Below are 14,155 nucleotides of genomic sequence, written 5' to 3'. Positions count from 1 at the left end.
TCTACAAAACCATGTCCTGAACCCTAATATATTAGACTTATCCAGTTATCCCACACAACCAGTTCAACTTATTTTGCAGAGCATAAAGTTCATAGTAACATCTGCATCAGTATTCATACCTGAATATGTATTGTTACTACCAATACTGGCTCATATGACAGCTTCCATGAAACTAGAGCATAATGACTTTAAGAAAACAGATTCCCCCGCCAAGTTCCAATGTTATATATTCAAAAGCAAAGACCACAATTTGTGGTTGCTAATACTTTTCAACAGAAGATGAACAGGTCAGCTTTCAGTGCCTGTCTCAGGCTTTCAGTTCATTAGCTTAACCAATGAACATCCACTGAATGCCTTCCAGATTCCCCTTCATTGAGGGCCAGCAGTAAAGATCCAGACTTCACAGCAAGGTTAGAACTCTTTTGTAAGCTTTGAATACTGATGAGCAGAAGTTTGTCTTCATCCATTAAACCCTAGCCACGAAGATCCAAAAGACCAAGCAGTTCCCGTGCACATTCTGTTCCTTCTGTTGCCTTAATCTTAAGTGCAAACTTAACAATAGCAAGGAAGTGTGACCCTTGACTGAGATTTACAATCTGGCTACCTTTTCTATCTTTTTAGTACACTAAGTAACACCTTGCACCCCCATTTAAAAACTTTCTGATTAGACTGATCACAGGAATAGCTTAAGGAGGACAGCCAACTCCAAGTTCAAAAAGCTGCAAAGTTGCTGTCTTTTGAACTTAGCGATGATTCTGCAAATGAATGATGCATAGGCAGCTATGCACTTAGCAAGATCTTTACATAGGTGACTTCAAAAGAGCATTTCACATTTCATTTCTATGAAGACATTCTAGATGTATCAAGATTGGGATGCTTGCTAGCATGGCATACTAGGACACAATTTAATGGACTGTTCTATAAAACCAGCCTCCCCTTGCTACATTTTACAATGGCAACAAAACTGGCAATTTATGGTTTTGTCTTAAGATAATGGGTAAGGGCTCTCAGTTCTTAAAACAGACTCTTCCTTAATAACAAACATGCTTAAGAGAAACAAGTTTCTGATGTGACTACAATGAAAAAAGTTACTAGCAAATGACTACTTTTAAGGATGAAAGTATGGAACTGAAGTAAGTTAAAGTATTGAAATGGAGTCCTGAATGAAGATAAGAGTTTTGATGTGAGAGATGGTGGTGATTCTTAGAGGGTATTTGTGGTGAGTTGACCTTGGCTGGATGCCAGGTGCCCACCAAGCCCCTCCATTACTCCCCTCCTCAGCAGGATGTGGGGTGTGTGTGGGGAAAAAATAAGATGGGAAAACCCCTGGTGGGTCAAGATAAAGGCAGTTCAGTAAAGCAAAAGCAAAGGCCACGTGAGGAAGCAAAGCAAAACAAAAGATTTATTCTCTACTTCCCATCAGCAGGTTGATGTCCAGCCACTTCCCGGGAAGTGAAGAAGGGGAGGCATTTGTTATTACGACATTTGTCTTCCGGAGCAACTACTACGTGTACTGATGCTCTAGTTCCTGGGAAGTGGCTGGACATCTCCTGCTGATGCTTTATTAAGCTGCCTTTATCTTGACCCACCAGGGTTTTTTCCATCTTATTTTCTACTGCTCCCCAACCCTGTGCCCTGTCCCGCTGAGGAAGGGAGTGATGGAGCAGCTTGGTGGGCACCTGGCACCCAGCCAAGGTCAACCTCAACCCACTACAGTATCCTAACTATAGAAAGACTTTCACCGACAAAATTTAACCTTTTTTTCCCCCAAAATTGTCTTGCATGTCCTGAATATCGTTGGTATCAGAAGAATTATATAGACCACCCTCCACCCCACTCCCTCGTATTGCTAAGAAACAATAGTAAATTTGGTGTCATCTTTCAGGGAACCAGAGTTTTGCCATCTTACAGAAGCAGTTTCAGTTCTGGTTGAAAAAGATCCATGTAAAGAAGGATTATGTTTTGACTTCTTGTATTAAAGCCTCACCAACACCATCTATAGCTATCTGGCAAATATAATAATGCTAAGAAGTAAGCAAGCTGCATTATTTTTCGCTTTAGGAACCTGCTTTTGTTTTCACATGGGATGAATTAATCACAGTATCAGTGCATAAATGCCTGACAGAACTGGGCCCAATCTGAAATCCAGTTTGTAAACAGCCAGGATCTCAGATGGAATTAATGATGTGCAAGACAGATAGCAACAGCATAGTTCCATAAGCACTTTGATGGAGTACCCTAAGTGACAGCCCCAGCCTTTCTCTTGTCCAGCTGCTCATTCCCACTCCTCTGGCACACCTAACTCTCACATGCTAGCACATATGTTCCCACTGATACTCAGTGAGCTGAACTGGTAAATCACCCAGACTGGCATCAGCTTTAACAAACAACCTGGGTTAATTTTAATCCCAAGTCAGCTCCCCAGCCCAGTTAACTGTGTTATGGTGCAGAAGTTTGGATGGGGCGAGGCAGGTCTAAAGGACCCATATCTTTCTTGGCAACACTCCTAACTTGCATCAGGATAAAGCAACTAATCACTGGCATAAAAAGTTGCCACAATCAGTAACACACAACCATAGATCATCTTAGTTGTTAATGCACCATTAAACTAAATGTAAAATATGGGAATTCATATAGATCAAAATGCAGTCTCAAGAGAAACAAGTATTAGGTGTCAAATTAATTACATGAAACTTAAGGAGCCTCTAAAATATTTCAAAATGGTCCTCATAGAACACCCAACAGCAAAAAAATGCTGCTCATGAGAAGCCTTGAAAACTTTTAGAATGCTTCACTACCATAGCCTCCTTTGTTGGTCTACTACCATCACTGTGAAGGTATACCAACGCTGACATAATGCTAGGATTTTATATCTAGCCAAAAGACTTTGGGGTGGGTTCCTCCCCCCCTTCATCTTTCAGGTGTTTTATCAAAACCAGCCATCTCTAAGAGATCTGTTTTTAGACTAATTAGCTAAAACTTTGCCATTGTAGTTTGAAATTCACCCCCCCCCCTCCCCTTTTAAATAGGGATCATCAAAGACAACAAGATAAATAATCTGTCAAACAGGGATTTGCTACAAAGGAATTGAAGTACTGAAACCACAAAACAAACAGAATTATTCATTTTCCTAGAATCCTTTTTAATAAAGACAGCCATCCCATCTAGCTTACTTGATTCTGGAGTTCCAAGTCACCTCTGTTTTTTCTTCTGAACCAGAGAGAACTATAAAAGGTTTATGCTCTCCAAGACTGTGGTGAAAAACCCATCCCATTAATCTGGCATGGTTTGCAAAGGCAAACTCAGACATAGTGGTATCGTTATTTTCTTCTTCTGGCTTTCAGGCACTTATTTCTTTCTTGAACACCCTTGCCTTCTCTGATCACCTAAGTTTTTCTTTGGAAGGCAGATGTCTTGAGTGGAATTTTGTTTGTTCTACTATGATAACTTACAAAGGAAATATTACAGCTACTGCAATTCCCCAAGGGTCTAAAAAATTCAGGAGCACTGATAATTTTCCCATGCTCATAAAACAATGAATCTTAAAAATCAATTTATCTTCTGGAATTCAAAGTGAAGAGAACAGCAAAACCAGGACAGTCACCACTTTTATAAAAAGGCTTCTCTAAGGAGAAAACCAAGATTACTACTAAAAAAAGTAATGAGCAAAGGGACCACCTATTCCATCCAGATGAGAAGTGACAGACACCTGCCATTTGCAGACCTGGTATCTACATGTCTGTTTTACCAGATCAGAGAAAAGTGACAAAATAGGAAATTCAAGTCAAAGAAACCTTAAGAGCTGTTAAGAACTACTCAATGACAACCATAAAACGCTGTTTATCCGTGCATTGTGTTTTACCTCGCTGTGGTCTTAAGAGCATTACAGCCTACAATTCAAACCACCCAAAACATAATTTAAAAAAAATAAATTAACTTTCTTGTTCCCTCTAGTAGTAAAAACTGCATTCACTGCCGCTAACAGCAAAAGAAAAGTCTATACCCTAAAACAGAAGTAAGCTCTCCAAAAGCAATCTGAGGAGTTTTATTATATAATTATATGCTTACGGACAATTTTAGTGATCTCTCTTCTGCCACGCACACACACATTTGTTTAATATTATTATTACTTGCCTGTTGCAGTCCCACTGTCGTTCTGCAGCAGTGCTCCTGTCACTGGTTGTGCGTTGTTTGGGTTTGCTCCTGGTGCTGTTGGGGGAGGAGGCCCTGCTCCACCCCCAAGCAGCATACAGGATGGCGGAGGGGGCTGCCCACGTTTCAGTAACACTTTGTGGTCCTGCTGGCAACGGAATCGCGGCGGCACCTCCCGAGGCATGTAGCGGGCGGCGCTTGGCGGTTGTCCGTTCGGCACTGCCACCCTTTTGGCATTGTTGCCACCATTGACTGGTGGCGATGGAGAATTGCCAATTGGGCTGGCAGCCACTGGTTGGCTTAAACTTGGTTTCGTCACTTCGGGCACTGAAAAACAGGAAGAAGGAAAATCAGAAATTTTTCCACTTAAGCCTGTGTTACCTACAAGAACTCACTGTGACTCTCACTTTCATTCTTCTCTGAAATACTGTGCAACTTCAACCTTATTGAAGAACAACTTAATTAAAGCAGCAGCAATAAGCAGTAGCAGCAAACCTCTTGGTTCCATGTGCAACTCAGTACCCCAGGATGTAACTCTGCCCTCAGCAAGTATTTCACTCTAAGCCCCAAAATTCTTCTAAACATAAAGTTGGCAAAGAATACCACCTTGGGCAATGAGTAATTTTAAAATATGAGCAGTCAAATATAACTGGTCCCGTGTCCCCCCAGTCTCTGTTCCCTGATCTTCAACTGGTTTTTGAATTGTTATGCATCACCCTTAGGGAGATCTGAAATCAGATCCCAAGTTTTCACCTGCTTACTAGGTAGGCTACACAGCCACTGCCAAAACAAACAAAAAGAGGAAAAAACCCTCTTGGATTCAGAGTTAACAAATCTGAGTTCTCTTTACTGCTCTTGAATAAGGCAGCGATAGTTGACCTTCACACCCAAAAGGCAGTTCTACATCCAGCGTTTGTACTGGGCTTGCCTAAAGTTACCAGCTGGTCACCAGGTGCCCCTATAAGCAAGGACAAGCTGCTTCTGAGGGTTATTATGCATTGGAGCAGAGGAAAACCACAAACAAATCCTTGAGGAACTGACACCATCACAAATTTTGCTTAAGAGGCTCTACACTTGTGACCCCTGACTCACGTTCTCCATGTGCTTTTTTGAAAGAGAGCAAAAGAAATTCTTAGCCAGGCACCTAGAAGGTGTAATTGCTAAGACAGACTCTAAAGGCAAGGAAAATTCAATACATCTACTCTAGTGTTTAATGAAGATTAATACAAGAAAAGGTTGTCCAGAAACCCCTCCTGGGGAAAGTGAACATGATCAGTAAAACTTTTCTTCTTACAAATGTTAGATCAAAACAAGCGAGTCTCTCTTTGGGAACACGAATGCATTGCTCCCTGCATTTTGTTCTGATAAGAGTTTTCGGATTTCTCTATACAGGCTTCATTGCCCAAAACCTCCCAAAAGGCACTGTTAGCTGTAAAATCACATTACTATCTTAGTTCTCTTCTGTCAATAATGGCAATTTCACCACACAATTTTTAGAAAACTGACACACAAATCAAGATTAAATCTATTTTTAGATTAGTTAAATAAGCTTAACTTTCAAGATGCTCACTCATCAGTGCTGCCTTATCTGTTAGACTTTTAGGTACCTGAACTTCTCTTAAGTTTCCAAAACCAAGTAATTTTCACTCATTTTGCTACCTCACCATACAGTACTTTCCCCATCTTCCATTCCATTTATATAGGTGGTTTCAGTTTTCAGTTACTTGTCTAAAACCTTTGCAAAACTGAAAACTAAGTATTTCAGCTAACCTATTTTATCCACAAGCCTCATTCCCCCTTCAAGTATTTTGATGCTGACAACATGGATAGTTTTAGGTTCTCCATTTTAATCACCTCCATTTTCAGTTCTTCTGAATACACATCTTCAGTACTTCATCTTGACTCATAATTCCCCTTCCTTTTCCAACAGTTTTGATCAAGATCTGAGTCTTGGCTCAAGTCAATAAAAAATACTCTTTAGGATCAAAGATTCTTACCTTTGGTTTTTTGATCTGTGACCTGCAAATTAAGAGCAAGAATGTAAATAGAGTTTTAAGAACCTCAAAACAAACATTGAACAGGGTGTGCCAAATCATCACCTTAATTTAGCACTAGAACAGTATTTTTTATTGCATGAAAATAATCAGCTGATGAACTACAAGTCTAAACAGTATTCCTAGTCATATAAATGAAGTTTTCAAAAATACTACAGCTCCTATAATTCATTTGCCTGATGCAGAAGTCCCTGGCAGAAACAGTAATTACTTCACTCATAACGATTTTTAGTATCCACCCCTCTCCTCATCCCAAACATGGATTTCCAAAGCACAAATAAACATGTGCTATAGCACTACCGTTCTTTCAGATTTTGGAGGTGAAGTATTACAGTTAAAGTGTAACAAAAACTTCCTTCTACCAGAGTATCCTTACAGCAGACTATTGGGGCTAGCAACAGAATTCCCACAGGAGTAACCACAAGTGAGAGTATCACTGTCTCCCTGCCATCTTCCCATTTCACCTTTCCCATGACATCTCTTCCAAGGAGAAGAAATCCTAAACCTAAGCCTTACTGGATTCATCGCCACAATTACAAAAAGTACCAGTAATACCTATAAAGCACCAGACTTCAAAAATCTCTTGAACACAATAAGAATTTGATTACTAAAGTGAGCCATCACAGTGGCCAACATACTCAATATGGGGTTTTGCTGTACTTCTAGATTCTTTCAGCATAGCAGATTTCAAACTACAGTAGAGACAAACATACCACTGATATATTCTCTGGAATCATGTGTATTGTAGCATGTTTTGAACCTGTCGATCATGAGTTCCACTACACAATAATGGAAAAACCCTAAAGATCATCATGTGTCAGGTTCTATGACACCTATTCTTAAAAGAAATTGCTGAACTAGCCCATAATTCTGGAAAGCACACAGTGACAGTATAGAATAATGAAAGCACAAGTAAAAAGCAGTTTATTGTTTAAACCAACCAAACCAGAACTCCTTTGTATGGTAAAGAATAAAAAGACAAACTGCACTAAATTGCTATGGTATCATTTACTTTGCAAAGATGAACGCTGCAATATGGAAAGTGGAACATTCACTATAATACAAGATCTTAAGCATCGCAATTTCACAGAATTACATAATCCAAAAGTCTCCAAGACACTAAAAATGCACCTGTACCAAAACTGCGTCTGTACCAAGCCAGACATCAATTTTCACTTCACTTACGAAAAATCCCCTATGTGTCAAATTACATCTGCTTCTGTAACACAGTTAAAAATTCTGTTAAGCACTTAAGTGACTCTCATGCTGCACTACTAAAGGAAAAGAAGGGGGGGAAAAAAAATATTAATGAATCCAATCTGGTAATGCTGATTGGTTTACTCTGGTCAACAGTAAACATGTTCAGTAAATGAGTAACTTGTCTACTTGGAAGAACCCCCTTTTTACCAAATCTTTAAAGATTTCTATATAATAACCACAGTTTGCTTTAGAGAAACAAACAAAAACAATTACTTCTACCTACACTGCATCTCTCTCCTAGTCAAAACGATCTGGTTTTGTGATTTTTAAATTTATTTTTTTTTTTTGGTCTAGAATATGAAAGCTGAGAAAATGTGACACTGTCTCAGATTTACAGCTGCCATCTCTGCAGGCAACCTATAAGCACTGGCAGGGCAGGAGCAGCTATAGTGAAGGTGGAGTCAAACTCAGCCTTCCCAAACAGCCCCTGGGACACCAACCACAGGAATTTGGTCTGCAAATTTGCTTGCATAACCTCTGCTGAAGTGATTTTAAAAATTTTTTTATGTTTCAGAAGATCCAGACAGAAACAATTGTTTCATCTTATATAAACTCTGTCTGAAAAAGGCACCCCCAAATCATTACTGCTTATTTGGTGAACACCACCACAGTCACTAAGAACAGACACATATAAGTTCTGTCCATTTGGTTGCCTGCTTTGCTATTCCTAGATATCTCCATGTATTACTGTTAAGGTTGGTCTCTAGGAGATTAACTTATTTAGTGTTTACCCCTCCCAAGGTTTTGGCAAAATATCATAACATTCAATCACACTGAATAACTCAGTAGGTGAGGGACCACGCAGGAAAGCTGGCAAATCTCCTTTGTATTCAAAGCACCAATTCCTCAGCAAACACTCACAGCACTGTTACCAACCTTTTCAAGTTTCTCTTGTATCGTTGAGTATCAGCATATAATCCTCAAGTCACTAGTCTTTATTAACCAGGGTCTGCTCCTTTTAGTTCTTACATACACTTTTTGTGCTTGAACATTAAACAGCAGCAACACCGAGGCAGAAAGACACTGAAGAACCCTTATTCTGTAGCTACTGCTGTTTTGCAGCATTACTGGGGATGTATCAACACAATAGCTGGATAAAAACAACAGAAATACACCAACTTATCCACACCTAATTTAAACTAATAGACTCAAACTGGTGAAAAATCCAGATTTAGAAAGACCCTGGAGTAGCCAAAATTTAACTGAAAACGGTGCTGGCTATTCTCAGAAGAAAACTACAGGACCTAACACAGAATAACATCTGATCTTTTGTAGGATCTGTTGTTACTCAAGCAACTGAAAAACAGAGACTACTGAAAGAAAGTAAAGCCTTCTGCTCTCAGTTTCACATAATCATTGAAGTTGGAAAGGACAGCCTCTGGCGATCTAGCCCACAGTTCCCACCCCTGTTCCCCATCCACCCCCAGGAGTCTCCCCAACTCAAAGCAAAGTCATCAAAACCAGATTGCACAGGGCCACATCCAACTCATTTTTGAGCATCTCCAAAGATGGAGGCACCATAACCTCTCTGGGAAACCTGTTCTAGTGGTTGCCCAGTCACATACACGCACACACACACAAAAAATGTCTTTTTATAATTAAGCGGAATTTCCTGTATTTCAATTCATGCACAGTGCCTTGTGCCTTGTCACTGGCCACCACTGAGAAGAGCCTGCCTCCATCATCTTTACTCCCTCCCACAAGGTATTTATATACAGTGATTAGTAAGATCACCCTGAGCCTTCTCTTTCCAGTCTGAACAGTCCTAGCTCTCAGCCTCTCCTCATTTGTCAGATACTCCAGTCCCTTAGTCATCTTAGGGGCCTTTCGTTTGACCTGCTCAGGACGGTTACATCTGTTTTGTACTGGGAAGTCCAGAACCAGACAAAAGGATTTTACCAGTAAAAAGCATGGATAAAGCTGCAAGAGACTCAAGTTCCTATGTCCAGTTAACTCCTAGAACAGTCTACCAGATTTTCAGTGAAATAGAGATCTTCTAGAACACCAAGTGTTCAAAACCATTTTCTGAGCAAAAACAATTTTCAGTGACTTAGAGATTCTCCATGGCTCAGACTCGAACTGATATACTTCAGTAAAAGTGCTACTAGCTACAGAAAACATAAAGCCCAAGTGATACTTAGCAAAAAGGGGAACCTTTAGTAGCAAATATTTCATATAGACTTGTTAAAAAAAAAAAGCTATCTTTTTGCTCTAGAAGATACTTAGTCCATTTTACTGCAAGGATTGCAAAAGCCCAGCAGCATTTCCATCCCCAAACACCTAAAACCAGCAGGAGTTGCATAGATCAAGAGAGCTCATACTCAATACTTTATATTAAAAGACTTCTTTTACTTCATATGACACACTAAGGAGAAGAAACGTTCAAGCTGAACACTTAAGTTCCAGAAAAATGATACAAAAAATAGTCTTTAATGAAGCACCACTCTAAATAATCAAGTTTTTAAGCTCAAATACAAACAATTTAACATCTTACCAACCCCAATACTATTTATATTCCAGCTGGATAAAAGAATTCAAATATCAAAACCTACCTTCTGAGCAGATTCCTTCTTTTTCTTATCCTCTTTCTTCCTTTTCTTGTCTTCCATTAACTGTTCTTCCCTTTCTTGCTCCTTCTCTCTGCCAAAACATGAAAAAACAACGGTATGAGCACAATCAAGTTGTGTAAGAAGAGCCAAGAAAGGAAGTTAAGATACTAGATTCCTCTATATGATCATACTTCATTTGCATTTGAGGGTTTCAGTCTAATTGAGTTAAGAAAAGCACCTTCTAGCTCAGTGTGGCCACAATCATGCCACTTGCTGCATAAAGGAAAATTCCTTTATTTGGATCAGGCCTCTTATGGCAGTAACCTATATTAATTATCTACATATCTGATATTAGAGAACATCTTCAAGACATTTTGGCCAAAGTACCCTTTTAATTGGGTTGTGCTATTATTTAATGAACAGTCTCATGAATCTTTTCATATGGCAAAAAAAGGGAAGCTGTAATTTAACATAAGATGGTTTGGTCTGATACGACATTTATCTTCACAAGGGGAAGAAATTATTCTACTGCCTGTAGCTATGTCACTTCTAAAACAGACTAGAAGTGTCATATCAAATCAAAACCATAATTTATTATACAAATCACTAATTTAATTTCTAGCCTATTGTACCCACCCACAGAATTTTTGTGATGAAACTTGTAATATAAATTACTTTCCAGGGAATCTATTTTTTCCACAAGAACATTCTTTCAAAAAAGGAAGAAAAATACGTGCAGCTGCTATTGTTGTCAAGCTACCATCTTGTTGCTATGTTTCATACCAAATATGAAAGTACCAGAAAATGGTTAATTTACTGCACATATGCTATTGGCTGAGCTGTTTCTATGGTAAATCACATTTTCCTTAACCAATTCTCTTCATCTCCTTAAAAGTAAAGTTAAGATCATGTTTTCAGCTCACTTGGAGTAATTCTTTCTATAGAGAAAGATTAAGACAAAGACAATTAATGTAAAAAGATGATCTGACAGATGACGGGTTGGATCGGAGACCAGAGTTGTGTACTTTACAAATGGGAAACAACTAACAAGTATAACCCATGATCTTTCAGAACAAGATTTTATAAAAACCAGAACAGCTTTATAAACAAAACTGGAGTTCATAATTGTACTGAACTCTTTCTTGTATTTATGAGCAAATCAAAGCTCTTTTTTGACCACAGTTTAAAAAGCTTAGAGTTGTGTTGGCTTTGCTGTCACATCACTCGTCTTTTTCTTCCGTTGTGTCTATATGGTATAGGTAGTATTTTTGTTTGCATTTTCACTGGATAGTGCCAAGCCAGTGTACAAAGAGACATTTACATAACTATCAATTCCTACAAAAATATTTTGAGAAGTTATGTGTTAAGAACTTCCCGATTGAGGACTTCAAAGAACTCTCTTAAAGAGAAAAGATTCTATACACAGTAATAAAATGTCTTCCTGGTTTCCTAAAGTTCAGCTCTCCTTCATGGACAGAGAAAATGCACAAGGGCAAGATGAGACCTTAGCAGCAACATCCTGAGGTATTTCCAAATGCAATTCACATGTAATAGCAAGTTCAGTCTGCATTTAACAAAGTTTGAAGCAAGCATTCCACATCGTACAGAACAGAGTTTTATGCACTCTGGTATTGCTTGAGCCAGTTGTTGCTCTTTTCTGTACAGCATACTTCCCAGTCCTAAACTCCGGCAAGCAAAAGCCCTGCAGGTTTTTCAGTTTTACTAACAGCACATGACATGAAGCACAGGGGAGGTTAGTATACTTCGCATTGTCTGTCATGGCATTGAGACAAAGTTTTCCTTTTTCTTTGAGCCACAGATTGTAAGCAATATGAAAATGCTCTCCAGTGACACCCTCATCTTTCAGAGTTACTATAACCTCAATTTATGTTTGTACTACTATTGTACTACCAAGCTACATGTGCCTTTGGGCTGTAGTGCCAGCTACAGGTATACTATTTCCAAAAAACTTTCTTGCAGCAGGTAAAAGTTTAAGAGCAGTCTTAAAAGAGCTGCTGAAAAAGGGTAGGATCAAAATACAAAATGACTTCTGTAACTGCCTGGCACACAGGCAGTCTTCTACTTAAAAGCACGTTCCTTAGTTTTGTGAGCTGAAGAGCAGGGAATAGAAAAGAATGAGGAAAAGGTCATATTCACCATCAAAGCTGAAGCTATGGCTTACAACGACATGTAGCACTAATAGTAAAAGGAGCCAAGGATAGAAGATCTATAGCCTGAAAGTAGACACCTAGTTATGGTCACCCGTCTTTGTGGTAAGTTCAGGACAGGGAGATTGCTACTGCTGCTGCCTTGTTTTCAGACATACACAGACAAGGATCTGTGGTACTAAGGCTGCAGAGAAGCCCTTTGTTTTGCATGATGACCTCCCTTCTGCTCTTTTAGTAGAGGTGTGCATTTAATATTCCACTGGGCATATCATCAACAACTACAATATAGCAATAACCAATACTCAGTAATTTAGGCTTGAATTCATATAAGCACACACCCAAGTTGTACTGAGGTGGAAGGGATCAATTTGAACACTTAGGCTGCATCACACGTACAAGACCATAAAGTTCCTGGCAAAGCATAACTGAAACCTCACAAACATGTAGGAAGTATGAAGTTGTACTCTACAAATGACAGAGCAAGAATTGATGCTATAGACACGCTAACAATGTACCACTACGTTGAAACTTCACTGATTTGGGGGATGGTGGAGGGTGGAATAGCTTATTGCCATTTTGGGTATCACACTTGCCATCTTCCCACTTCCACTCTTTGACGATTTCACTAATATTTTAAGTTTTGTAATCAATGGTTTCCCTTTTTGGTCATACACAAGAGGCTTGTTAAACACAAACTTAACTTGCAGTGTTAAGTGTTCTGATAAATTTAACACAAACAGAGTTTTCAAGCACCTCATTGATTCATTCAGAAGCCAAGACAGCCTATTAACCTTCTCTCCTTAGCTAAAAGATAATCCCTCCTGATCTTGTCAAGGGAAATGGGAGTACCATCATTTACATTCCAGCAACCAGCTGCTTAAATTGACAAGATCAACATGGGGAGAAAATCCATCAACTCCGAAGGAGTGAATTTAGAGTCATACAATGGGGTGTGGTTCCGTTTTTTGTTACTGGCAGGTAGTAAAGGGTACACAGACAGACCACAACCCTGAAGAGGAAGTTTGCTAAATAGCAAACAGCAGCCAGCTTTTTACTCTATCTAGCTTTCTTCAAGAAAGCATATGTCCATCTTAAAACTATGACCTAACTGCACTTTAATATTTCCCACAAATCTTAGAATCAACATTACTGAAAAGTATTTGAAAGCGTCTTCAATTCCGAGTATTTAAAGGCATATTAACAGCTTACAACTGAAGAGAAACTATAAGCTGTAATCCAAAATTTTATTTATTTATAAAAAAACTAAACCAAACCAAACCAACCCAGTAGCTATGATGCAGTATATTCAATAACTTACCTAAGTTCTTATAACAACCTCTTCTGGCTAAGACAAAAAAATAAATGTTTTTCAGCTAGTTAACTAGAAAAGTAATAGAAAATACTTGTTAAGTCCAAGTTATTAAAACAGATAGCCATTTCAGGAAAACAAGAAAAAAAAAAAGGTATTCAAGAAGTGTGCCCTCCTCCAAAACAATTTACCAGTTTTGGAAAAATGTTAATTTCCTGCAAAATCCCAATATTCATTTTTCCTGAAAGCTATTTTAAAAAGACTTATTCTCACAACAGATAGGCTTGAGGCACAGGTAGAGGACAGAAGTTGTCTTCAAAGTTCTTGCTATCACAAACTTAACTGTGAGACAAGATGACGTACTAGGTATTACACACTATCTGCTGTCAACATGCTTTGATAGGTAGAGATAAAGCACCACACAGACTATTAGTCTACACGAAAACCCCACAACCCTATAAAGTCACCCTCAAACTAAAATGGCACAAAAATTATAACTAAAATGCAAGAAATGAAAATTCCTAGAAACTCAGGAGTGGCACTTCAGTGTATGCAACTCCCAGTTCCTTCCATAGGGCTATAGGACAACAGTGTAACAGTATTTGGAAGTTCCTCATATGTGAAGGTGTGGACTAGATGCCATTACTGTGTCATCTTCCCTCA

At 38.8% G+C, this 14,155-nt stretch overlaps 1 protein-coding gene across 27 annotated transcripts in view; it reads right to left on the bottom strand.

Moving 5' to 3' along the window:
• TNRC6B (trinucleotide repeat containing adaptor 6B) overlaps positions 1-14,155 on the bottom strand; it is a 148,051-nt gene that overhangs the window by 49,237 nt on the left and 84,659 nt on the right. For 25 of the 27 annotated variants that reach the window (XM_049821986.1, XM_049821983.1, XM_049821977.1 and 22 more), the window contains 3 exons: positions 10,019-10,106; positions 6,150-6,171; positions 4,135-4,479 (listed from right to left, as the gene is read on the bottom strand). In XM_049821986.1, coding sequence (XP_049677943.1) covers positions 4,135-4,479; positions 6,150-6,171; positions 10,019-10,106 — 455 coding nt within the window. Of the gene's footprint in view, positions 1-4,134; positions 4,480-6,149; positions 6,172-10,018; positions 10,107-13,501; positions 13,816-14,155 lie in introns of those variants that run through there. The other 2 variants (XM_049821994.1, XM_049821999.1) reach the window with 2 other exon arrangements.

This window comes from Accipiter gentilis, chromosome 18 (genome assembly GCF_929443795.1).
Source record: "Accipiter gentilis chromosome 18, bAccGen1.1, whole genome shotgun sequence".
NCBI classification, from domain to species: domain Eukaryota; kingdom Metazoa; phylum Chordata; class Aves; order Accipitriformes; family Accipitridae; genus Astur; species Astur gentilis.
The sequence above is the reverse complement of the archived record's forward strand: the minus strand, read 5'-3'. Positions and strand labels throughout refer to the sequence as shown.